Consider the following 26,565-nt stretch of genomic DNA (forward strand, 5'->3'; position numbering starts at 1 on the left):
ACCTTGGCCAAATGTCCTGCCCTCTCTGACTCTAGTTTTCCCCGTTGGAATCAGGCTCATACCCATCTGATTTGATGAGAGTAACATGAGTCAGGGGTCACAGAGAGGCTTTGAGTTCAGGAAATTTTGCCACTCCTTGTTGCAGGATAGCTGTTGTAGCATTCCAGAAAGAACTTTGGGCTTCCTGGATAGGATCCTAGGCCATCCCTAGGCTGATGGGGCTGGAGCCGGCAGCTGTGCACACTGCTAGTGCACAAGGATTATGCAATCCCAGGACTTGGAGTCCAAGGGGCCTGTGACTACAGCTACTGACAGGAAAGGGGTGAGAACAAGACCACTGTGAGTCAGTGCTGTTTGGCACAATGTGGTGTGATCAGGGAGGAGCCCACAGGGCCCCAGCATTGCTACTGATTGGAGACTGGTGGCAGCCAGGGAGGTCTCCCCATCTACTGCACCTGCACCAGAGCCTGGGTCACCTGCCATGGCCTGGGGAGGACTACCCTCTCCCCATTGCCAGACTCTCATAGGAGGCAGCTGGTTACAGGAAAGATGGGGATGCCCAAATCAGGCCATTATCCCCAGGTAGAATTACACAGGGCCAGCTACTGCCCTCCCTGGATGGTCTAGCCTAGGAAACTCTGGGAGCCTTAAGCTGGTCTTCATCAAGCACGGAGAAGCCCTGGGTACAGCTGCGGTTTTCTCAGACAGTTGCCCACCAAGGATCTAGACAGTTCTGCCCCTCCTTCAGCAAAAACCTAAGCACAGCTTGTGCTAACCAAAGGTGGATATCCCCACCAAAGTCTGGAGGTGGTTCCAAAGTCTGGAAATGGCTCCTTAGTGTCTGAGGTCCCAAGAAGACCCAAGGGAAACTGAGGCACAGATGAACCACGTGGGGGTTAGAAGAAAAGTACAAACTCAGTTCTGGCATCTGAACTCCCAAGGGCACCTACTCCTACCCTTTCCTTTATCACCCCCTTGGCCTTCCACACAGTCCTTGGGCAGTCCTCTGCCCAGCTTTTCCTGTGGCTTGGATGCTGGCAGTCCCTTTCAGGTCCATTCTTCAGGACTAGCTGCAGACCCTTACCCCAGGTAACAGGAATGCCATAGCATAACCTCCCAGACTGCAGGGTAGCTGAGCACTCTGATTCCTCTGCAAAGGGAGATCATGAGGATTGTGGATAAGCCCCTATCTTCAGTCTACTTTCTGTCCGCATCCATAGCATCTTGACATGAGGTACATGGGTCAGGGTAGAAGAGATTTCACTACTGGGAAGGTCATGGCAGAAAGCAGTAATCAGTTTTCACAGGGCTGGGCCCCTTGGCCCCTTCTAGGTAAGTCTCCACAAACAACTGAGCTTCCCTGGTCCCATTCTCTGCAGCCACAGCTCCTCAGTTGACTTTGCTTTTTGGTAAACACTATTGCTGGTCCCCATTGTCAGCACCCCTACCTTTTATACAGAGTAGTTTAGGAGGGCAGTGTTCTTGGCTGTAAGGCTAGAGCGCCATTCTGTGTTACTGGTGTATCTCTACTACCGGGCCTCAGGTATCCTTGTGCCAAGGGGAACTTGGCCAGGTGGCTCCTGAAGCATATTCCTTCTCTGGAAGAGAGTGTTGCATTTTGATGACTCAAGACAGCAGCCATCTCAGGGTCTTCTCCTTTGCTCTGAGGTATATGGGAGCTTTGGACACAGAGACAAAAGGCATGGGCAGAGCTGTCCCTCACTACAGAGGGGGCCAGGGTATGTGTCTCATCCACAAGAACAAGGTGAACTCCAGGCAAGAGCTGGGTGAGCAAACCTCAGTGGGAGGAAGAACTGGCCATATTGTGTTCACAGGGTTCTTTATGGGCCCTCATTCCTATATAATTAGGTAGGTGGTAGAGCTGGAGGGCAACCCAGCCTTGCCCACCTTGGGAAGGATGCCACCTACGTAAATCAGAGCCTCTTGTGTCTGCCATAATGAAGCTGGGTGTCCCCAGACTGGTTTCTAGACCTCTGTAATCCGCAGTCCTTCAGGAACGTCCACCCCAAGCTCCTGAACTGAGTTTAGGCTGCTGAGGAGTGAGGGACCAATGGATGTGCAGAGGGTGGTGAAAGATGGTGGCACTTGGCTCCCCTTTGAACTACCCTCTTCCTGCCTTTGGGTAAGCAGGCTTTTTCCATCCCAGAATAGGTGCTGGGGGCTTCAAGACCTGGTGGGGCCCAACTGTCCAGCTACGGAGGAAGCCATTCCCATCCCTATTCTCCCAAGTCCCCAGAGAGCTGCCCTTGCTCCCATTATAGAAGAAAGAAGCCAGGCCAAACTGGGTATGGGCCTGTGGGGGCCCTCAGGAGCTGCTGAAGCACCTGCTCCCAGCTGTGGCTGAATACATCTTCCTGGCTGGCTGTGAAGCTGCCAGGTCACACAGCCCTGTGAGGAACCCTGCATTGCTTACCCTTCCTCCAGGCAGACTTTTTGGCTACCTCCTTGGTCTTTGCCCTCACTGAGTGGACACTTCTGTGCCTGTGCACCACAGTTCTATGCCTGCTGCTTTGGACTCATGCTTACCCAGCTGCTCAACCACCATTCGAATGTAGCATGAGGGCCCAGCATGGTGCCACTGTCTGTGACAGCCAGTCTGACAGCAGGGAGAACATATGGTTCCAGAGGAAACTGGGCTTGATCCCAGCTCCACTAAGGGCTGTGTGACTCTGGGTAGGTTTCCTAGTCTCTCTGTGTTGCAAGTTTCCTCATCTCCACCTTCTGGTCATATAGGCTAAGGAACAGCACCAGAAAAAGGGCAGGGACTTATCTGGGGTCACACAGCAGGTCTGGTGGAAAGGCAGCTCCACCCTCCTAACCCACAGGGGCAGGAATGAGCAGCAGGCTGTAGACTATTTCCAGCTCCAGGCTGGAGTAGCAGGAGGGGTGTGCGCACAGCAGGCTGCAGAGGCTGCTGGTAGAGGGGTGGCCTGAAGGCCACAAATTCCGGGCAGGGGTTGGGGCATGCATTCTCAGCTGGACTGAAGACTGACAGGCATGCCACAGGCGGCCCTAGAAGTCCAGTTCTGCCTGACCTCAGGCTGGGCCTGGCCAGCCCTCTGCGTGCTGGCCTTGGCACCCACAATGTGCTTAACCCTAGAAGTACACAGACTATATGTGACTGCCAGGCTGCAGGCAAGATGCCATACCCTGGAGCCTAGGGGCTGGTGGGACAGGAGTGTGGCTCTTGTTGTGTGGCTGCCTACAGGGATGTGCATGGGATTACCTCCTCAGGAACCCAGATCTCCCCCCATTTCCCGATATCTTCTTAGTGATTCCTTGGGCAAGTCTCTCTCTAGGAACTGCCCCTGTGTATCCAAACAGCTGGAATCAACCATGTCACACACCCTACCTGCCACCCACCACCTGTTCACAGGCCTGGCTGGAGGCATTAGTGACCATATGACACATCCCAGAGAAGGCTCTCTCACCTGCAGATGATGACATAGGGCTCAAGGAGGCTTTGTCACTAGAGTGAGACAATTTAAAAAAATGGAGAAAAAGAGCCACAAACAGCACAAAGCCTAGGCCCTGAGTCCACATTCTTAACCCTGTACTGTTCAATGCATTCACCCAGTGTGGCTTTATATACTCCAGTCACAGTAGGGGCAGACTGTCACAACCAGTCAGGATGCCCTCTCCCTCTGTATCTGGTCTTTCCATCTGTAATGGTCGGAAGCAACTCAAGTCTTCTCTCTTCTACCCAACGAGTGGTTTGCCCAAGTTCTGTGTGGGCTGAGCCATATCTCTCCCAGTAATAAGCAGGACTGAAGGCTTCTTTACTCTGGTGGACCAGACCTCCAGGACCCACCAGGTCATCCTCAGCAGCCTAGAATCTGGGGCCTCTCCTGTACCAGGGGTTGAAGTCAAATTTTACCAAGAGGAAAAAGTCCTTCTCTATCTAGGGTATGGCCCTTTATGGCCATCACCCATCTAACAGACTGGGTGGACCTCACCACAGCCCAGGAGCTTGGAGTGGTCTCATAGCCACTGTTTTTGCATCCAGCCAATAGGAATAATGCCTTTTACTGGATCTAATGAGTTATGCCAGCATGCTGCCCACTGCAGAGAACCACAAGAGACAGCACCTGGTCACAGCAACAGGGCGCAGAAGACTTCAAGCATCCAACCCACAGGAACAAGTGGATAGATACGATACGGGCAAGCAGGGAGCAGTCTAAACAGGAGGCTCTGCAAACAGAAAGTGCTGGATTTTGCTGCCGCTGCCCTGCTGCCGAATCTTCTTTTCTCTTTGTCCCTTGTCATGCTTGTTGCCAGACTGCCTGTTTAGTATGGATGGGACTGGGTAGCAGAGGCAGGTAAGGCAGGCTAGAACAGCATACCCAAGAGTTCCCACGCCATTCTAATGCAGCCTGTGCCAAGCTGCTTGAGACAAGCTAGACCCTGGCATCACAGAGCCTCTTGCTGTGGGAGGGGGACACTGCCACTCATGTAGTGGATGAAGCTCAGAGACCAAGGGGCCTCGTACAGGGTCAGCAGGCCTGTATATGGCTTGTAAGTGGAGGAGCCTGGACACCCAGTTGATGCTTCCACTTCGTTCTACTTGTATGTAGAAGTACTTCTACACAAGTACATTCTACTTCTGTACCTGTTTTCGAGGGCTGGCCTTTGTCACACTGGTCCTCAAGCTTTAAGGGACCTCACTGCGCCTGCCATCATCATCTTGAAGTCCTTAATAATTTGTGAACAACTGGCTTTGACTTTTATTTTTCAATGGGTCCTGCAAATGATACAGCTGGCCCCAATTCTGACAGATTCTCGTGGGCACTCAGGTGCAGGCCTGAATAGCTGTGAGTTAACTTTTGCTTCCCTAGGACTCTGCAAGAGCTCTGCCTTCTATATCAGCATGATACCTTCTCACCTTCCCCAGGTCAGCTCAACCGCCACTTCCCAGGCTTTCTACCCTGATGTAGACGCTGCTCCCACACCACGCCAGGGAGGCATGCCAGTGGAAAGAAGGGCTTGGTGTAATGTGGTTAATCAATACCAATTCTGGCCTTATCATTTCCTGCCTGCGTAGCCCACCCTCTCCAGGCCCCAGTTACCCCATCTAGTGTGAAATGGCCAATTCCTGGAGGAACCAAGGAAGCCAGATTATAGCAACCAGCAGACACTGTCACTTTGGAGAAGGTCTCTCCTTTTGTCTTGAGTTGGCTCTTCTGAGGACACTCAGACCCACCCTTAAGAAGGTGCCACAGAATGGGGAGGACCAGGGCTCAAGGGTGCATAGATATGACTTAAACCTAGGTTTGGTCAGGTGTGTGGCCATGGGCAAGGTACCTCCTGACCAAGGCTCAGTTTCCTCACCTGTACAATGGGGATGGTGACAGCCACTCCCTCAAGAAAGGGTATGGAGGAAAATGCTTGACATGGTCCTATGCACAGTCAAGTGCTCACAGGAGCAGGGGACATTTCTAGTACTATGACTACTGTTACGATCTCCATGAACTAGATTAGAAGGCAAAAATCCCTTAGCAGGAGGGTGAGAGCTCCTAAGCCTACACAGGGTACTGACAATAGAATAAAACCACATGGCCAACACCCAGGCTAGACCCAAGTCCTCTCTTTCTGGTTTGGAAGCCCAGGAACAAAGGGGGAAACTGGGAAACAAGCATTTCCCCATCCAGCTCCTTAAGCTACTGACATGGCCTATTTCAGGTGGCCACACACACTTACCTATCCCTCAGTGGCAAAGTCCCAGTACCAATATAGCTGGCTCATCCACTCACCTGCTAAGGCTTCCGCCAGTCGATCACAGCTCAAGGCTGCTGCAGCACTGGGGAAGGAGTGGCTGTGGTGAAGGAGGTGCTGAGTGGGTTCTATGGTGTCTGAGCGCAGTGGCCACAGGTTCTGCAAGAAAAGAGCAGAGGGGACAATGAGCTCCAGGTTCGGGACAGCAGGCAACCCTGAGTCTCCTAGCTGTCCTCCAGGTCCAGCATGACTGGGTCCCTCAAACCACCTCCTGGAAAATGCAGCCACATGTCCAAGAGAAACTCCAGAGAACTGGGGAATGTAGTTCCTCTTAAAGGAGGTCCAGGCTCCTGAGATTCATACTGTAGGCTGACCCTACAGTCAGCCTCAGTGGGCTCTATGGCCTGTATGGAAATAGCAGCAGTCACACCCCACACATACCACCACTATACCCCATCAACAGGCCTCCTGTCCTCCAGCAGGGTCTTCTCTTCATTGTCATTCCAAGCCCCAATCCAGAGTGGCCTTGGAGCCTACATTCGGTTCAGGTCCTCTGGGAGGCCCTCTCTGACCACGCCCCCTCTGTTCTCCGCAGATTTGCAGCATATTGACCAAGTTTCTCCCAGATTTCCAAAATCTCATCAGAAAGAAGGTCTGATATATCTGTCATCTGACATTGTTATCAGGGGAGACAGGGACCATTTGGTGTTGGAGGGAGAAGGGAGGGAGGGAGTGAACAACAAGGAAGCAATCCTGGTGCAGTGAGGGGTTCACTGGACAGGCTGAACCTGTGGGCCAGCTGCCATGAGTGTTCAGTCAAGAGGCCTCCAGGGCATCCCAAAGGCTTCCTGCTGGTTCCAGAACATGGTGGTGGCAGTGGCAGGGGTGTGTGTGTGTGTGTGTGTGTGTGTGTGTGTGTGTGTGTGTGTGTGTGAGAGAGAGAGAGAGAGAGACAGAGAGAGAGAGAGACAGAGAGACAGAGAGACAGACAGAGAGAGAGACAGACAGAGAGAGACAGACAGAGAGAGACAGACAGAGAGAGACAGAGAGAGAGAGAGACAGAGAGAGAGAGAGAGAGAGAGAGAGAGAGAGAGAGAGACAGAGAGAGAGAGAGAGAGACTGAGGCCCTTACTGGGGCCCACTCTTCCAGGATTCCTTAGTAAGTGACAGGGGCAAGATTAGAAGTATGTCATGTCTCCTAGCTTTGCCCACCACTGGCAGAATCAGGTATGAAGGCTGCTTTGACAGACTCCTCTCTTAGCTGTGTCTCCAGACAATTGACTATTGAGGATGAGCTATGGAAGATGGGAAGTCCCTAGAGCTGGATAAAGTATCACAGGGAAGAAGGCTTTCTTAGGTCAAACTGTTCAGCCTGCTAGCTCTTCTTCCTCCAGCCTGGAGACCTGAGACTAGGACTCTGAGAAGGAAGTATAGGGACCCTCTTACAGCATCTCCACAGCTGCCAGTGAGCAAGCACCCATCAAGCCCATCTACAGCCTTTCTAAAACTACCTTCTGGACCCTAAACACTACTAGTGGAAAACACACTAATATCAACATTTTGGAGTAGGGTGTGGAAACAGCAGTCTGGTGGGGTAGCTCACCACTCAGCAAATCCATTTCTACAGCAATGCACACATTGGTTCCTCAGTGCCGGGCACAACAGCCTCACAGTCAACAGTCAATACGCCAGCCACAGAAGGGACAAATCGGTGTATCACAGTACTCCCTCAGCATATCAAGAGGATGTGACCCCTAATTATATCCAGCAACAACACATAAATCCCACCAACAGAGCAGGGATCTGAAAGCCAGGCTTGGGCAAGAACACACTTGGAGACCAAATAGACCAAGGTCAAGAAGAAGCAAGGGGACTCGGGGCTGTGGCACAGCCATGGCATGCCCTCTCTAAGGGCAGTGTGCTCTTTACCTGTGATCCTGTGTGAGCCTTCAAACTCACTTTAAGGAACAGGATTCAGTGAGAGTGGCATTTGCTGGGGTGGAGAGACCTGGCTACAGGAGGCTCTGCCTTTCTGACCTTGACTCTCAGAAAGCCACAGAAGAAAGCATTCTACTTCACTGGACAGCCAGTACTCCAGCCCACTGCTAGGTGGGGAAGAGGCCTTTACCTCAGGTGACTGGAGGGGCCATGTGAGCCCAAGGGACTCCCCAGAAAAGTGGGAGGGGGGCTCCTGCAGACCATGCCTTTGAAGGTGCAACAGATAACTGAGAGCAGGTTTCAGAAGTCAGGATCTGTTGCACGAGGGGAGTAGCGTCTGAGAGGAACACTGAAGTCATAGGTCCATCAGAAGCAATCTGGACTTCGATTCCTAACTCCCCTGAGGAGCAAATCATTCAGATGGCTGCTGTTCCCACACTGTATTTTCTGGGCCCACATGAGCACAGTTCTGGGTGGGAGGGGACAGAGCCTATCTGTCCCAGAATGTGGGTCTGGAAGACAGCACAGAAATTCAAATAGTTAACTGGATCTCCCAGGTGATCCTCAGCATCTGGAAAGATGGGGAGCATTGGCAGGTGACATTCCAGGTCCTTCTGGGCCTAGAGATGATCAGCTTTGAATATCCCTCTCCATTGCTCCTAATCCATCTGGAAGATGCCAGCCCACCCCAGGCAGTGGCCTGAACACATTGGTAACAATTTTAAACCTTGAGGGAGAGGGGGGCGTGTAAGAATGGGGAAATTCATCCCACAGTGGTGGTACCAGTCCAGTTCCTTCCTCACACCTGAGCCCCCAGAGCCACAAGCTTAGCATGGGGCAGGGTTGGGGGAGCAACAGCTGTTTGGCTGCTGCCTACTGAGGCTCCAGGAAAGCAATTATCTTGCTCTTAGCTTAAAGGCACTGGCCCTGTTACCACCACCCCCATACACACACACACACACACACACACACACACACACACACACACACACAGAGAGAGAGAGAGAGAGGCCAAGATGCTGTGGTAGCCCTCATTACCACCCCCTCCAGACTCCAGATTTCTGACTAGCTCCAGCTCCACCCTCTGAGCACATTTCCAACACTTAAATCATTTAGCCCGCTAAACCGGAGACGGCAAAATGGGTGCTATTTCTTAAAAACATACAGAGAGCGTATTAAATTATTGATAGCCATTAAACAGGAGGAAAATATTAAACAGCTCTCAGCCCTTATCAATCATTCATGTAGTTTCCACTGGGGTGTTTTCTGGAGTGATCACTCAGGCAGCCCGGGGAGCTGGCTTCTGCCAGCGAGGAAGGCAGTGGCTGAAGAGAGGCCAGCAGGAGGCTGGCCCCAGCAGGGCAGTGACCTTGGGTAGGGGTATGTGGGGGTAGGGAGGTGAGGCTTTGCGTTTGAGAGTGTGCAACCCTCTGCTCTTCCTGACATATTAACAAAGGGAGACTCCAGCACCGCCTTCAGAAGCCTCTTAATTAAATGCAGCCTGTTTTTATTGGGCACCTACTATATATCAGGCCTGCAGGATGCACAAATAAACAAGCCCCAAGGCCCTGAGGGGCTAACGGTGGTGGTAGAGAACCCATTGCAAGAAAGTGTGGCTGTGCAATGATGGAGTCAAAACTAGAGGTCCATGGGGGAGGTGATGCAGAGAAAGGATCAGCTGGGGCTGGATGAGGCCGCCAAGGATTCACTGAAGTAATTCCTTGGGAAATTCTTAGATGGGAGCAGAAAATTGTCCTGAGGGGAAGACGGGAGTGGTACTAAGGGGATAGACCAGGTAAAGGCGGAACATTGCCGGGCCTGCTTGAGTGGCAACTTTTGGCTAGGTGGGATGGGAATTTGGGCACAGGGAGTAGAAGGCATAATAGGTAGGAGGCTAGCAACCTCATTATACACAGGCAGAAGCTTGAGGTTCACCCCAGCTGCCTGGCCAATATCCCCACCACACTGGTACGGCAGATCCATTTACTGGCTCTGATTCAGGACACCTAAGCCAGTGTGACGCAGGCCGAGAGGCTGTAGGCCCAAGGCCCTGCTGCGTTCCTCCACAGACAGACCTGGCAATGCTACTTGGGAGACAGGATCCCCACTGCTGCCTAACTGTGCCAAGGACCCAGACACCAGGGCTGTGGGAGCCAGCAGACACCTGATACTGCCCCACCTCATAGCACAGGGACCAGCCACAGCCAGAGGCCATGTGAGGATCCCAGGCCCAGCTGGGTGGCTCTGCTTGACCCTGCCCAGTTCCTCCAGCCATGCCCAGCACATATTGGTCTTTCTGAATGTTTTTCAGGGCTGTCAGTTGCAGCAGAGGCCCTGCCAAGTGTGGATCACACCCTCGTCAGAGCAAGCTGCTGTCTCAGGGAGATGTTTTACGGAGTAGTTTTATGGAGAGTAGATGTTTACCATCACACCAGGGACTGTCAGGGCATCGCCAGGAGAATTTCAGTCCGCAAAGTCAAAGGGTCCCTTTCTCAGCTGCTTAGGAGAATCAGCTTGGGATTCAGGGAACATACATAGGCGGAAGGAGCCTATGGAGTGTGGGTATGGGTACATCAAGCTAATGCAGAGGTAGGACCCTGAATCCAGTTTTTACTCTGCCATCAACTGTCCCCTCCTGGGCTCTGACTATACACACAGTGACAGAGACACAGTCAAGATGGGGAAAACCACGTGTCTTACACGAGACATGGGTAACCTCTAGGGTAGCTGGCTGCAGCCTGCCAGGAACATGGAATTCCGGGAGCTGACCCCAACCAACACTGCTCTGTTCACCCTCAGACTCAAGAGTGACATCATGCTTTGGTCCCTCCCTCACTTGTGCTCCTACTGTCTCGGGGCTCCTGTGGATTCTTGTCATCACTCAGCTGGGTTATTACATATGACCATTTCTCTGTAATTCAGGTTTCACACAGGTATAGGGCCCTGGGCGGAGCTTGGGAGCGGGCTATCTAGAAAGTTCTGCGGGCCAGCAAAATCAAGACCCAAATGGGAAAATGACTCCATAGTCCAAAACAAACATACCTGGCTCCAGTTCTGACTTCGCATTACATGCACTTGTCACTGTCAAACTCTCCAGTCTTCTAGTTTTTCAGTCGGTGGCGTGTTTACAGAAGTCTCTGTACTCCAGTCATACCACAATTACTCAACAGCCCTGGACTATCACGCCCCAGGGCCTTTGCATATGCCAGTGCTTTCTCTACCCAGCCAAATTCTACTCTCCATTTGCAACTGCTGCACACTTTACATATTACCCTAGACTGAATTCTGGTCACATCTTTTCTGAGCCAAATGGGGGACATCATGAATACAAACAGTGTTCCTTTCATCAGCACTTGGCATGCAGGGTCAGAGTGAGCCTCTAACTTTATTACACTCACAACCACCCATCCCATCCACCACCCAGAACCAGTTCTTCCTAATGGATAACCCGCATAGGTCTGGTGGCCATGTTAAAAGCCATTCCCCAGAGAGGATGAGATGCTCTCAGCCAAATGTAATGAGACTGTATTCTTGGAGTGCCCGAGCCAAAGGAAGGGGCAGGCTTGGGAATTTCCAGGCAAATGCCAACAGAAATTGGCCACAAATGAATCATTAACTTTCAAGTTGAGAGCTCAAGTGCTTGTGCCAAGGTCTTCCACTCTGGCCTATGTGGGCCACTTGGCTCAGGCCTGAAGGCACCCCCGCCCCTGCCCCCACTGGCCATCTGCTTTACCCTGTGGCCTCTGTTCAACCAAGAGGCAGGACCATCTGAGCCAGAGCAGCCCTTATGTCTGATAGGAGAGGGCTTGCCTTTCCACAACAGCTACTCCAAACCTCTGTCCTCACACCCATGTCCTTCTGTCACACTGCCCTCTGGGGCTAGCCAAATCCTTTCCAATCTTCAAAGTCTTTATGCATTCTAGCCCGCCTTCAACCTAAGCCCCCACGACCCCCAAGTCCCTGCAGTCCTGCATGTGTCTCTGTGAGGTCTATCTGAACTGGCCTGGGTGCCCAGGGCTAGGGACTCTGTCTACTCTTGTGTACCCCAGCAGCTGCCAGGTAGCTGGCACCACCAGGGACCTACTGGACACAGGGCTGTTTGAATCCCACACCTCTAAATCCAGGGCTGGTGGCTTGCTGGGTCAGTACAGGGCCTGCAGCTCTGCCCAAGTTCAGGTGGGAACTGAATTGCAACTCCCTTGTCCTCAGGCTTCTTTTCAGGGCATTGTGGACCAAAGGTAGCAGATCAAGGTGACCTCAGGTCTCAAGTAGGGGAGCTGGGTGGTGCCAAATGCCAGTTCCCTTGTAGCCAGCAAGACCAGAAACAACAGCCTCATTCCTCAGTGTGCCACCCTACAAAGGTCTGGATGCCACATAGCTGGTTCTAGCAGACAGGAAGTCTAGAAGCATAGACAGAACCCTCAAGTAAGCATCCTACATTGGTGCAATGAATGCTGTTCTCCATGCATTTGCCTGGCTTTCCAGATTCAGGGCCACCTGTACAGTGACAGGCCACTAAGTAGAGTGATGGGTGCTGTTGTCTTGCATGTCCACTACATATGACCATGCATCACCCTTATCCTTCCTCTGCTGCATGGACAGAGAGACAGACCACTACAGCTGCATGAAAGATGGACTCCAAATTTCACAGATTTGGATGCAGTTAAAGAGGAAGTCATTGTCTGAGATCTCAGGTCAGAGTAACTATTTCAGAATTTGGGTCCGGGCCCCCATCAGTCACTAATGCCCTTGCACTCCCCGTTGCCTGTGCTCACAGCTTTGATAAGTGCTGTGGTCACCATCTCACCCATCACCCTGCCTTCCTCTTGGAACCTTTTGTTTATCTGGTTCTCAAAATGGCTCTGTGAAGTTGGGCATGCTGGTTCAGGACTGTAACCCCAGCTAGCACTCAGGAGGCTGAGGCAGGAGGATTTCAAGTCTGAGGTCAGTATGGACACATTATTAAGATTCTGTTTCAAGGAAGAGTGCTTGCTTTGCATGATAAAGCCCTGAGTTCCAGCTCTAGTACTACAAACAGGACACAGTGAGTGAACAGCTCCTCAAGACAGCAGGTGAAGGTCACTATTACTACGTGACAGACGGAGACCCCCCCCCCCAAGCCTGACTCAGTAGGAGCCTGAATTACCCAGTAATCTAGCTAGCACCCTCTATCTGAACCTAAGTCCAAAATGGCTGCTCTTGAAGCCATTAGCAAATAGGAAAACACAGGATTGAGAGGTAGCAAGAACTGCCCACAGCCATGTATGTGCTCTGCCAGAACCTGGGCTGGTGCTTTAAGAATGGACTTCTGTGACACAGTCCTCTTCCTATGGCCTAGCTCACAGCTGGTGGACATGGTGGGGAAGAAACAGTGACTGTAAGGGATTGGGAGTGGTGGGAATGGTGAGGAAGACAGGTAAAGGGCTCCAAGGACAAATGAGGCTATTTCCCTTCTGCCTGCAGGGCTCCTGGCATGGCCACTCTTTCCTGATGATAAGGGCAGAAAGCCTTATTCATGAACTTATGATCAGGCCAGATGCATGGAACACACTGAGTATTTTTTGTGTGCACACTCACATACACATGCATGAATATATATACATCTTCCTTATATATCTACGTCTGCATACACATGGGCTTGTTAGGGTAGATAGATAGCACAACGTAAGCCAGTGGCTGTATGTACAAGTGTGTGTATATATACAGACATACCCCATTACATTCATGACGATCACACATATCAAATACAGGCATGCACACAGGTTGATACCCACAGACATCACCCCCACCCTCCCCAGGACCAGGTACTACGGCCCAGAGTGCTGGCAGATACACCAGCAGGTACATGTGTGCACACCATGTCCATTTGCACTTGAATCAAGAGCAAGGATGTGAACAGCCTCTTGTGCACACAGCATGTGGTCCCAGACATGGGTCAGGGCACATGTATACACACTCATGCACAGTAGTTCCGGAGGTGGCCAAGACATGGAGGCAAGCAAGGAGAGCAGGTGGCAGGCGGCCATCTACAGGAACCCTCACTGCTGCTGTGCTGTGTAGCTGGGACCGCCCACAGCAGCCCCATAAATCAGGAAGCCACTTGCCGCAGCTGTTTAAATCACCGCAGCTGGACTTGGCACTCGGGACGAAGGGCCAGCAGCTGGGAGGAGAAAATAGGGAGGATGTTGACATTTGGCATCCCTCACTCCAGGACTACCATCCCACCTGCACCTAGGCTAGACCCCCTTGCCCTGCTAGTGGCTAGGCCCTCCTTGCTTTAACCTTTCCTACACCTTGTTAGGCCAAGCCTTGAAGCATTTTCACAGCTTGAACACTGGCCTCCAGTCCTAGCACTGACAGTTTCTACCAGTGACTAGTATCCTATGGGCACATGGGGGTGGGGGAGGGAAGTAGACAGTCTACTCCATAACAGGAACACTGTGGGTTGCCACCAGATAAGGCATTTGAGCATGGATCCACCTTCAGTTCCACCCAGGGGGAGTCCCCTCCCTTGGCCCACATCACTTCCCGTCTGTAAAGTGGGGATGGGCTTAGGGCCTCCGGGACTGCTCAAGCTAAGGATCTGCTGCTGGGGAAAAGATCTCACGGATGCTGATTAATTATGACTATTAATAATACAGCCATCTGTAGCTCGTGGTAGAGCACATATGATTAAAACCGGGCCCTGTGCCCCGGCGGCAGAATGAATAGGTCTCTGAATGGGCTGCTAGTGTCACCACCAGCTCGAGAGTGGCTGCATGGTGACAGAGCACTGGGGAGGAGCTGTTTGTACTGCTCAGACAGATGAGGAGAGCAGAGAAAGCCAGGCAGGCAGACAGACAGAGGATGGGGACCTGTTCATCAGACAGTGAACACCAGACAGTCCCTGAGGCCAAGCCTCAGGGAAGGATTCTGCGAGCCTGCCCCCAGGGAAGAGCTTGCTAGGCTCTAGCTCTTCTCAGCTTTGCCCTGCTGCCTACAGCCCTGAACTTCATCTGAAGACGCCTCAGATGCTGTGGGGTGCAAGGTTGGGTCAGCACTGTGATAGATTCTGGTCACATCATTTTATACCTGTCTGGTGTCCTCTTCTCTGGTCCCCACACCCAGCCCTGCTCCAAGTTGTCTCCCTGCACAGCATGAGCCTTTCTGACACACCTCCCTCCCCCTCAGGGGGACAGTGGGTGCAGCCACCATCCTTCTGTCCTGTGGGCCCAGGTCCTCTGGCCTTGCTGTGAACACGAATGCATTCTAGGCCAGACCACCATTCAGACTCTGAATCGTAGGCAAATGGGTGGCACAGGGCCCTCCAGACCCTACCCTGAATGTATGCACACCATGAACTGGGGACTTTCACAACAGCTCATGTGTTATTGCTAACCCATCTGATGGATCAAGAAACCGAGGGAAAGGAAACGGGGAGGAGGCACACTAGGCCATTAAGTCTCAGAGATCTCTCTATCTAGGCCACAGAGACTTGGAGGCAATGATCGATGAACCAGTCAAAGTTAAACACCATTTGTGGGGTTGGAAAGGAGTACTGGGGACTGAACCACCATCTTCTGAGCTATCGGTGTGAGTGGATAGTGAAGTGGTCAAGAGATGAGTGTCATGGGTTCAGGCCAGGTTTCTGCATTCACTTTTTGTGTGAACTCAAGCAAGCCCCTTGCCAAGCCTGGGCCTTGTTTCTTCAGCTGTTAAATGGGAGGGACAGGACTGCCCTCCCACTGCAGGCATGAAGGCAATGGTGCAGTCGATGCTCTGGGAATGACAGAAAGGCAGCTGGGCTCCCCAAGCCACAGTTCAAATGCTGGTGAAGCCACTAAAGAACACAGTTAAGGGATCTGAAACCTGGGAAATACGGGTTCAAAAAGCTGTGCTTTTAGGTGAGGAGCCTCGTGAGCATGCAGAGTGGATACCTCTGCACAATGCTCCATGGTTGCGCCTCTGGAACTTTTCCTGACTGTGGTGATCCTTCTAGACTCTGGTTGACATATTTCCTGGTCACCCAGAAAGTATGCAGCCACAGGCTGGCCCCAAGGCCTGCCCCAGGAGCAGCTGCAGAGTCCTATCAGGAGTGTCTGTGTTCTATCACTGGCTAGCTAATCCCCATGTACAGCTCTAGAAGGGCAATGGAATCCAGCCAGAAGATCCTGGGTAGCTAATGATAGCACAAGTATCCCCAACCTCCTTTCTCACACCTATGGTAGGCATTACTAATCAATCCCTGTGGTCTTTTATAGAGTTCCAATATGGCCTTAGAATTATCATCCCGCATGGCACCCTGGGCTGTCATTCCTAGACAGGGCATAACACAAAGTGTTTGACATCCCTGATAGTGGAGTGACAATCACACTCCCCTGGCATAAATCACAGCCACTTAAGAGAGGCCTAGTCTTGGTTCTGGCCTGGGAGACTTCAGCTGGCAGGTGCAAGCTTGGGACCCCAGTTTTAGATCTTCAGGGGAAATATACAGTGGTTGTGAGGACAGGAGATGTTTTTGCTGCCGAACCCTTCCAGACTCTTGGCCCAAATGCTGTAGGAGCCTAATAGTTTCCCTCTGCCTGGACCCTGGGCCTGGGATTTCTGTCTGTTTGGTGGGGCAATGACAGGCCACCAGACTCTGTCCTTCCAGTAGCCCTCCCTAGTCACAGTTATAAGACAGAACTCCAAGAGCCCTCAGAGAAAGGGCAGCCCAAACAACATCCCCATTCTCTTCCTGCTCATTGTTATTGCTCCTGCCCTCCTAATGCAGTCTCCAGACTGTTCTACTCGAAGCCAACTCACAACTTTTGTTTAAACACATTTCATAAAAAGTTCACAGTAGTTACCATTTTCATTAAATAAAATGATTTTGAGTAAGAAAAAAAAAAGTTCACAGCACTACCTTAACATGAAATTAGCTTTAGCTACTGTGAATGCAAGTTAAAGATGACAGCAGACTCATGAATGAGATAGTGCTATGAGCTGTTGCCCACCACAAGTGGGAGCCCCCAGAAGCCCAGCTCTTTTAGAAGAAAACAACAGCAAGCAAGCACTTTGGCCATTGGGAGCTGTCCTTGATACACAGCCTGAGAGGCGGAGTTGTCTGGGGACAGGCAGGACTCCTTGGTCCCAATTAACACAGAATGGCTATTTCTGTTAACCTTTTAAGAGGGTGACCTCATCTCAACAGGATTCACAGGATCTGAGGGGTGGTCACTCATAGCACTCTGCTGACAAACGAGGAGGCTCAGAGACAGGGACTCACTGACTTGAAGTTGCACAGCAGTGAATGGCTGAGCCTGGTTACTGAAGCCTTCTGAGTAAGCCAAGGTCCCTCCTCTCTGCTGCATTGCCTTGTCGGGGCTACACAGTCACTTAGGCAGAGTTGCCATGACCCATAGTTGTGCTAACAGCTTTTACACCTGAGGTTAACAGCTATGATTTAAGAGGTTGTTTGTCTTAATTTTCAGGAATCAGCTCCTGAGTAGGTACTGACACATGGGCTTGGGAAGTTCATCGTTTAGAAAATATTTATAGCATTTCAAGACAGTTTGGTGACAATTGGACGCCACATCTGCTCTTTCCTCACTTTCTACCATGTTACAAACCCAGAGCAGCAGACACACGCATGCTGCATGAGAGATACACACAGACACAGTCCTCAGGGCCACCATGAGGGTCACAGCCTTGTTAGGTTTGGAAGGAGTCACAGGCTGGGGTTATTGCTCTCTCGGGAACCTCAACAGTAGAAGAGCCATCCCCCAAATTAAGATTCTAGTTGCAGTGTAGGGTTGGAGAGAGGTGGATGGAACTGGGCTAACAGGACACTTGCTGATGGCTTGCAGAAGTTTACTCACCCCCATGATGCCCATGGCCACAGTAAGGTGCAAATGTCAACGAGGCAAAAGCCTGTACAGAGGCTTTTGCAATAAGGGACTGTCACAGCCCTCCCTGCTCTATCCCATACTAACCAGCTCCCTTGGACTCCACCAGGCTCAGCCTACTGGCCCTGAGTGACTCACAAAAATGACCTTTTCAGTCCCAAAGCCCTGAGGCTCTTCCACTGCATTCTGGAATCTCAGGTAGAAACTTCAAGGCTCAGGGAGGAGAGGAACATATCCAGGATCCCCATGCTGGCCAGAACACAGCACAGGGAAACTGAGTTTGCTGTGAAAATCCCCACACATGCGGCTGCTTCTTCTGGCTTTGGATCCCAGTAGGCACACCAGAGGTAGCTGCTATGTCACAATCAGAAGTTCCCAGTTGAGAACACAGAGCAGCAGTAGCACCCAGGGCTCCAGTCCAGGAGAAAGTGAACGTGTTCCACGCCCAAGGCACGCACTCTGAGCAATGTCAGGTCTATTCTTCCAGGTGGGGTTTCTAACCACTCTGCACCCAGGCTATAGACACCACCCACTGTACACAACTCCACCCAGCCCAGGCAACCTACAAGCCAAGCTTCAGAGAGCCATGGTCCTAGATTCATTGAAACAAAGCCCAAGACACTGCTGCCCACAATGCCCCAGGACTGGTTTGATTAGACCCATAAAGCCACTCTCTTAGATGTCAACAGACATGGCAAACCAGTGCATCCACCATGACACCACCCTTTCCTGTCTGCTTTTCCTCAACCAGTTTTCCCTCCTTCTTCATGGTTCCTTCTGGATCAACTGATGTCCACCCCATAGTAGTCCAGGTCAGACCCCAAAACCAAGCAATCATCCCTGACTCTGAGGCTGCCTTTAGTCAAGCTACCACCTGGCAGACTGCCATATTATATGCTCACCTGTCCACCCCACCACTTCCTTTGCCGGCAAGAGGGCAACATCTCTTCACTGGCTCCTATGTGCACCCTGTCCTCTTCTCTGTACCGGTATAATTTGTCTTGTTTGCTGCCTCCACCCTGTGTGCTCCTCTCCATCGCTGTCCACTACATAAGTACCTTCAGACATCAAATGAATTCCTTTGCACGTGTTGTTCCCCCTCAGATTCCCTGCCCACACCGTGACCAGCTTTATAGTTTCCCAACAGATCCTTCCCTGGGTGTCCTTATCTAAGACACAAGGCCTTCTGTAACAACACTCAATGCCATCCCTATATTGCATGCCCCCAAAGCGGATTCATTATTTATGTATTTATTCTGCCTTTCATGGTGCCACCCACCTCTGCCCAATAACAACAGCCCAGGAGGGTAGGCACCTAGTCAGGTTGGTTTCTGTGGTCATGTCCAGTGGCTGGCACAAAATGGCAGCTCAGGGTTTGCTGAAAGAAAAAGTGGGTGAGCATCCATAAACTCCCCCACTTCCTGGATGAGGATGCTGAGAACTGAGAACAGCCATGACTGCCTGGAGTCTGTGAGGCAAACGCAAAGCCCAGGCTTCCTGAGGCCCAGTCAGACCAGAGGGGTACCCAACACCACAGAAAAAACAAAACAAAACAAAAAACAAAAAAACAAAAAACAGGACATAGATGGCTTCCATCCACATATCCTTTGAGACTTGAATGCCACCTCTCTGTCTACCATGTCCTGTCCTTGGAGCCAAGCTAGCCTCCGCATGGGCCTGACTGGATCCTGGCCATCCTTTCAAGGACCCCTGTCTGAGCCAGCCCAGTTCCTTTCCTCAACATGCCCAGTAACTCCCAGAGCTGATGGGGAGAGTCAGGGGCAGAAGAGGCCTGTCATCCTGGGGTGGGGCAGGATGAGGGGGCTGAGCCAAATTCAGGTCACATTGCTGCACTCACAGCCCTGTGAGGGCTAAAAATAGCCATGTTTATGCTTGCAGAGCTGGGACTCTGCCTCTCAGTCAGCGAGCTCAGGGACTTTACTGCCATCCCAGGAGGCCTGGTCCAAGCCAAACTTTGGCCAGGCCTTCCTGGGTTGGTTGCTGCCTCTGTTTTTAGGGTGGGGACACGTTGAGTAGGCACACGGCCCTGCATGTGTGTTTTGAGGGAAGTATGTTTTGAGGGACAAAGGAGTTGGCTAGATCCTGAACCAACCAGTTTATCCCAAAGCCTCCAGGATCATGGTGGCATGGGAAGTCTGGGAGGCAGATGGACGGCTTATTTGCTATGTCGATAGGACAGGTCACTCACCTTCTCTGGTCCTCAGTTATTTCATTCATTGTGCCAACTGCCAGTGGGGAATGGACACCTGTTCCTTACTGGGCATGCTCAGTATGGAGGGCCAGCACCCAGAGCAGCACCATGTACGTGTTGGCAGCAGGGAGCTAGGTGAGGAATGAGGCCACCCCTGGGCCCCACAGCCATTTTCATGCCAGATGATGGCACACCTGTCAGGACAGCTGTCACCTGACCCGGTACCTCCCTCCCTCCCTGACCTGGTTTACCCTGGACTTTAACATCCAAGGGGCAGGTGGTGGACCCTGTCTATACAGAACCCCTCCCTCCATGCACAGTTGGCCTAATCTCTGACCTGCAGTTCCATGAATCTAGCTACACCATGTAAAAACACACAGATGGGTCACTGTCACACAAGCACTGACCTCCCCAGAAACATCCAAGGGCAGAGCAGCGTAGGTCCAGATACAGAAACCAGGACCTCCAGTCTCTGCCTGGAAGGCCTGGCTGACTCCCTGGTTGAGGTGAGGGCGTTGAGGGTGTACTCATTGAACACCCCCCCTCGTGCCTTAGCTTGCTCTTCCCAGTGCCTCCCATATCCTTCCCTCGCTTTCTGGCCTGGGAATCACCCTTACTTCCCACTTTCCCGTCAGTATGAGCTCAGCTCTCTGCCTGCACTGTATACCCCTCTCCATTAGATGGACAGTAGCTCCCTTGGGCTAAGCCCTTTCCCTCCCCAACACAACGGCACAGGCCTTTTCAGGAAGGCTTGTGAGTCGGTGCTGAATCACCCTCAGGGGAAGAGCTCTCTTTTCCTTTCTCTCTTTGCCCCAGCCAAGTGTAATCCCTTAGCCCCCTCCAAGGCCCCCTCAAGAGTCCTGTACAAGGCAGTCAGCTCCTTCCCTCCAGTGGCCCCTGTCCTCTTAGGGTGCTCTGCAGGCAGAGATTCTGTGCTCCTAAACCTGCAGTTCTCCATCGGGCTTCCCAGGCACCTGTCCAGCTGTGCTGAGAGTGGCTAGGCATCTGGTTAATAAGCCCCAGGGTCAGTGTGATGGGCCTCAGACTCTATACCTCCTGGACCACAGCAGGCTTGTAAGAATGGCCCTCTGGTAGCCAATGCCACAATTGCTCTGCTGATAGGATCTGGGGGATATCGCTCCTTACCTGCATCCTCTGAGGCATGGTTGCTGCTCAAGACCTCCATGATATATACTTAGGCCCCAGTTAGTTCAGTGGAGGCAAATCTGAAGTCCTCTCTTCTAGCACCTTTACGTTAGAAACAGGACATCCTTTGGGATGTAGCACAAAGGCCTCCTCCTCTGGAAAGCCCTTCCTGATTGCCCTTACCTAACAGGCTGACTCGAACCTTGTTCCCTTGGCAGGGCTCCATACACACCGTGTGGTGGGAAGCTCCTGAGCTGCCTTGTTCCCAGTGAGTCTCTGAGGTCCTGGGCTCGGCCACTCCTCCAGATCCGGATACCTGTGGTCACAGCAGCAGTTGGGGCCAACTGTGGTAGGATCAAACCAGTGGGCTGTTCCAACTATTTCCATGGCTTGCCCCCTGAGAGTAAGAGGAAGTCAGCTGACTCCTACAATATACCTATAGCCACTTCCCCTTCCACAGCACAGGAGCAGGTGTTCTAAGGTGAAGGGAACTTCCTTAAATTAATGCTCAAGGGCCTTGGGGAAGAGTCTTCCCAGTCAGAACTGTGGGATGCGAATAAGGAGGGTTCCAGGCTGGGCACAGAGGTTCCCTGCTGGGGTACAGTGGAGAACCTTTGTCTTTCATGACTCTCTCAAGACTCTTCTTCCTGAGATTCCCTAGACTCCACAGGCTGCCCTCCTGAAGAGCAAACACAGGCTGAGCATCCAGAGGCATCTCTTGGGGTTTCAGAGACTGGGGATGGAGAAGCACCTCACAGGCAGCCTGGGGGAGGCCCAAGAGCACCTTGTTCAGAGCAGCGTGGGGTCTCTCTTTCAGAAGGCCCCCAGGAGCACTGGTCTCCCAGCACAATGAACTCCGATGCCCCCATGGCAGGTCTCAGCAGGTTAGTGAGGTTCTGGTTGTGGCAGAGGGACCTCCTGTCCCAGTTCTCCCTACAATTCAACAGTCCTTACACTCTGATTTCCAGACACTGGGACTTTTGGGGCCTGCTCCGAATTTCTGCATAGGATATGACAGAAAGATCCAACCCCCTGCCCTGCTCTGTTTGGCTTCTGGCTCATCTGTCGGGCACCACCACCATCTCCATCTAAACCCCAGTCACACTCTGGTCCTTGGTCTCAAGATTTCTTCAGCTTCCTTGAGAGCCTAAATGCTCTCATAATTAACCTCCTTGCTGGTGATACTGACCTCAGGGGTCAGAGCTCTGAAGGGGGTAAGACCTCATCCTTGTGTGTGCATGTGCATGTACATGAGTGCGTGCGTGTGTGCTGCGTGCAGTTTCCTCACAGGCACTCGTGCCCTACTGCAACCCCAGCTTCAGCCTCTGTAACACCCTGAAGCCTCTAGGCTTTGAGGGTCACTTGAACTCAAGTCCCAGTTCTGTGTCTGACCAGATGGGATGGGCTTGAATGTCCTACAAATATTCATCTATGTTCAGCCGCAGGAGCCTTCAAGGCATGTGGTGTTTCCATTCCTAGCTCCATTTAGCAAAGGAAGGAGCCGATGCACTGAGGAGGGAGGTACCTGAACAAGGTTGCCCAGCTGGCAAACACAAGAGCTGGGATCCAGCAGCCTGGCTCCAGAATACCCACACCAACTACCACATTATGCCACATCTGAAAGTCTACTGTCCCTCATCCATGCATCCAGGCCCAGCCTTGTCCATTTCCTCACTCCCATAAACCCCAGGGTTTACCTGAAGTTCTGAACCTGGGTCCACACAGCTTCTCCTATCTAATGTGCCCGACTTCTAGTCCACCATGCACTTCCATTCTAGCTATACTCCCCACACCCCTAAGCTCAAACCCAGGCTTCCATCTGGGAACCTAAGTTGCTCTAGCCAACCTTTATAATGCTGTGACCCTTTGATACAGTTGTGGTGACCCCCAACCATAAGATCATTTCATTGCTACTTCATAATTTTGCTACTGTTATGAACTGTAATGTAAATATCTGTGTTTTCTGATGGTCTTAGGCGACCCTGGTGAAAGGGTTCTTTGACCTCCCCAAAGGGGTCATGACCCACAGGTTGAGAACTGCTGCTTTAGACAAGAGTCTCACTCAAAACTGACATGGTGGGTGAGTGATCCATGAGACCAGTCCAGGGGCCTCTGGTGCTGGCTGCCTGTGTTGGTCTAAGCAGCTCTGAATGATAGCTCCCGGTGGAAAGCCTCAGGAGGATGTGGAGTCACCCCCCCCCACACACACCCGGAACAGCTCCTCTTCCTCAGACTAACGTGGGGGCACAGTCAGCATCCAAACAGCCCATGAGGGGGGCCATGCAGACCACATATGTAGCGTGCACAAAAGCCCAAAGTGACAGAAATTGATAAAAACTTCACAGTGCCACTGACACCCCATATATCAAAGGCCCCAAATCTCATTCTCTGCTTGCCTCCAATTTCTATCAGAGCTTGCCAGCTGCACATTTATTGAGAAGTTTGTGAGCTGACAGGCACTGTATTACCAACATTAATGATGCATCAGTCTCTAGAATTACTGGGGAAACAGTCCAGTTGATTTCATTATCATCCCAATTCTCCACATTTCACTTGAGGCAGCTCCCTACACTGGCCTGAACAAGGACCAAAGTCAATAAACAAAGGTGCAGGACCAGGTGACCCCAGGCAGAAGAACCCAAACTTACACACAAAATGAACACTGGGCCTCCCCCTTCCTCTGTGACAGCTGAAGGTCCTCAGGCACAGTAGGTAGTATTCACCAGGACAATAATAGATCAAGGGCCAAGATCAGTCCTCCCATTCATGCCTCAAACATGGAGGTGGCCTTCAAGAAACATAAATAGACAGTGATGTCATCTTTATGTGCCCCTTGGCTGGGGCAGGAAGCTGGTCCCATGTAGAACCTATCACCATCTGTGAGTCCCAACCCCAATTGGACCTATGTCTGTGACAGGCTGAGCCAGACTCTGCTGCCTCTCCAGAGACTAATGGGACAGAAGATGTACAAGGTGTTTATTTTATTCATAGTTACTTTGTCCTTTGGCCATTGTCCCCAGCCACACAGGTCTCCTTTCAGCTATTCTGCCTTTGCCCATACTCAGCCTTTCCCCACACTTTACGCCCCACCCTCATCATCACATAGCTTGATAAGGCAGGCCCCTGCAACTCACCTCTCAGAATTTCCCATCCAGCACTTGTTTCTTTCTTGGCACTCACTGTGATTACTAAAGATGGAGATAATTGGCTTGTTTACCATGTTTTCTCTCTGGCTCCCCACAGACAGGAATCTTAACTCCAGGGTCACCATCTTGTCCTTAGTGCCTAGCAGAGTCTTGGTCTCAGCAGACCCCATTCCTGCCCATTCCTGAATGCAGTGATTTGGGGTGTAGAAATTCGGCAAAAACACCAGTTGTTTCAGAGCTGAACTGCCTCTCCCAGTGGTCAGCAGTTGTGTCGCACATTCTCCTATCTAGTTCACCGTGGTAGCCTGTCTCCTCCCTTCCCTCCTGACCATTCTCTACATTCAGCTTCCTTTAGGAACATTTGGACAGCAGGGCCAGTGGGCAGGTGAGGACTTGTTCGGGAGCTTAGGTTCAAATTCTGGTCCCATCAATCAAGCAAAATGCGTAGTAGTACTAAGTTATACCAATCACCTGCCCTACAAGACAGGTGTCAGAGGCCTACGGTCTCAGCCACCTCTGGAGACGTTTGGGTTCCCCTAGCTTGTCAGAGCAGCGCATACTTATGGTAGCTTTGGTACTGTCATCTATAGATGTTTCAAGCTGATCATGAGGGGTGAGATATGGGGACCCAGGAAGAGACCCCAGAATGGTTGGGGCCCATGAGAACTGGCCTCTGAGAAAGGAAGACTCACTGCACTGCAAAGGTATAGAAGCCCGCATCATCTCAGCCGTGCGGTGGTGGCACGCGCCTTTAATCCCTGCACTTGGGAGGCAAAGACAGGCAGATCTCTGGGAGTTCGAGACCAGGATGGTCTACTATAGCTAGTTCCAGGACAAGTTCCAAAGCTACACAGGGAAGCCCTATGTTGGGTGGGGGGAAGCCCACGTTATCTCTGGGTTTAGAGATACATGGGGTGTCCTCTTCGTGGCCATGGCTGTGTCCGCCAGAGAAATGCAGGTGCAGAGATGGTGAGACCCAGGGTAGCAGGTAAAGCTACTGTCTACACTCAGCAGAGGGTAAGAAAGACAAAAGCGCCTGTAGCTGCCTTATAGACCGGCTAGGCAGCAGGAAGGTCCAGGCAGCTAGCCTGGCAAGGATAGGTCAGGCAGGTGCTCAGGATTGTTTCTGCATAAGAGCCCTGATCAAGAAGCAAGCTCGGAGGCACAGCCCTAGACCTCTTGGGGCAGTCTCCAAACTATGGGTACTATGGTTATTATTGTTATTTAGTGCTATTTAGTGCTATCTGGAATTAAATCAGGGGAACATTTGACTTAATAGTGTTCTGACTTGAAAATAGAGTTTTCCCCTGAAATAAATATTACCGACATAATTTATTTATGAGCATTCACCATGGGACTGGCTCAACACTGAGCACTAGGCATACATTATTGTATTTCCCCTAACAACTCCATTGTCCCCATGAAATGAGCATGCCAACTGCCCAAGGTCCTGTAGGTGGAAAGGGCAATGGGAATCCAGAGTGGTGCAGGGCCCTGAGCCTTGCACCCTGAGGGTCCTAGACCTCTCACCAGCATTCAACCTAGTCACTTTCTGCATGAGCAAGCGCATGTGTATTAATGGGTTTGAATGCACATGTATGTGGGTCCCCAGGCCTCTCACTCAGGCATGATCACTCTTTCACTCTGTGTGTGTGTCTCTATGAGTGTGTGTGTGTGTGTGTGTGTGTGTGTGTGTGTGTGTGTATGTGTGTGTGTGTGCATATGGGCAAGTGTGAATAGTGTGTGCCCAGGTTGTATGTCTATGAGCACAGTTGTGATCAGAAGTTAAACAAACTTGGTGTCGCTCCCCAGTAGTCCTGATTTTTGAAAATTATTATAAATTATTATTATTATTATTTTATTTTTATTGGGACAGGACACTTACCACAGCACATATATAGAGGCCAGACAATAGATTTGGGAGTGGATTCTCTCTTCCTATCTTTATGTGGGTTCCAGGACTGAGACCCAGGTTGCCAGGCTTGAGTGGCAAGCTCTTTTACCCACAGAGTCAACCACCCAGCCTTTGTGTGTGTGTGTGTGTGTGTGTGTGTGTGTGACCTGGGGTTCAACAATTGGGCTACAATGGCTGGTCACCAAACTCCAGGGGTCCTCCCGTCTCTGCTCCCAGTGCCGAGATTACAAGCACCCTGCCACCATACCCAGCTTTTCACTTGTGCAGGTCCTCATATCTGTGCAAAAGCGCTTCACCGACTGAATGGTTTCCCAGCCCAGACACTTTCTAAAGAGGACACTGAAGCCCAGGAAGGTGCTGGACTTCTACCAAATCACCCACGCAGTTGGCAGGGCCAGGCCACCTGATGCAGCTACTGTGGACTTCCATTTTCAAAAGAGCCTGGGAAGAAGGGAGCCAACATAGCTTTGCAGCCAAGAATAGGAGGCACCAAATACAAGAGCCTAAGAGTGGCGGGTGGGGGGAGGGGGTTCTGGTTCTGCCTGCCTCCTCTGGAGAATGGAAACCACTTGGGCAACTGGGGACTTCAGACTCCAGGGACCCAGCTCA

The 26,565-nt window shown here is 51.6% G+C and overlaps 1 protein-coding gene across 6 annotated transcripts in view; it reads right to left on the bottom strand.

Annotated features, from left to right (window-relative positions):
- Zmiz1 (zinc finger MIZ-type containing 1) overlaps window positions 1-26,565 on the bottom strand; it is a 206,167-nt gene that overhangs the window by 156,173 nt on the left and 23,429 nt on the right. For 3 of the 6 annotated variants that reach the window (XM_027389081.2, XM_027389079.2, XM_027389076.2), the window contains exon 2: window positions 5,772-5,892. Coding sequence is in view for 2 of the 6 variants with exons in the window: in XM_035452562.1 (XP_035308453.1) it covers window positions 5,772-5,892; window positions 10,714-10,737 (145 nt within the window). In the remaining 4 variants the exon portion in view is untranslated. Of the gene's footprint in view, window positions 1-5,718; window positions 5,744-5,771; window positions 5,893-10,713; window positions 10,753-20,895; window positions 20,966-26,565 lie in introns of those variants that run through there. The other 3 variants (XM_027389080.2, XM_035452562.1, XM_035452561.1) reach the window with 3 other exon arrangements.

The sequence above is a fragment of the Cricetulus griseus genome (genome assembly GCF_003668045.3).
Source record: "Cricetulus griseus strain 17A/GY chromosome 1 unlocalized genomic scaffold, alternate assembly CriGri-PICRH-1.0 chr1_1, whole genome shotgun sequence".
In the NCBI taxonomy this organism is placed as follows: domain Eukaryota; kingdom Metazoa; phylum Chordata; class Mammalia; order Rodentia; family Cricetidae; genus Cricetulus; species Cricetulus griseus.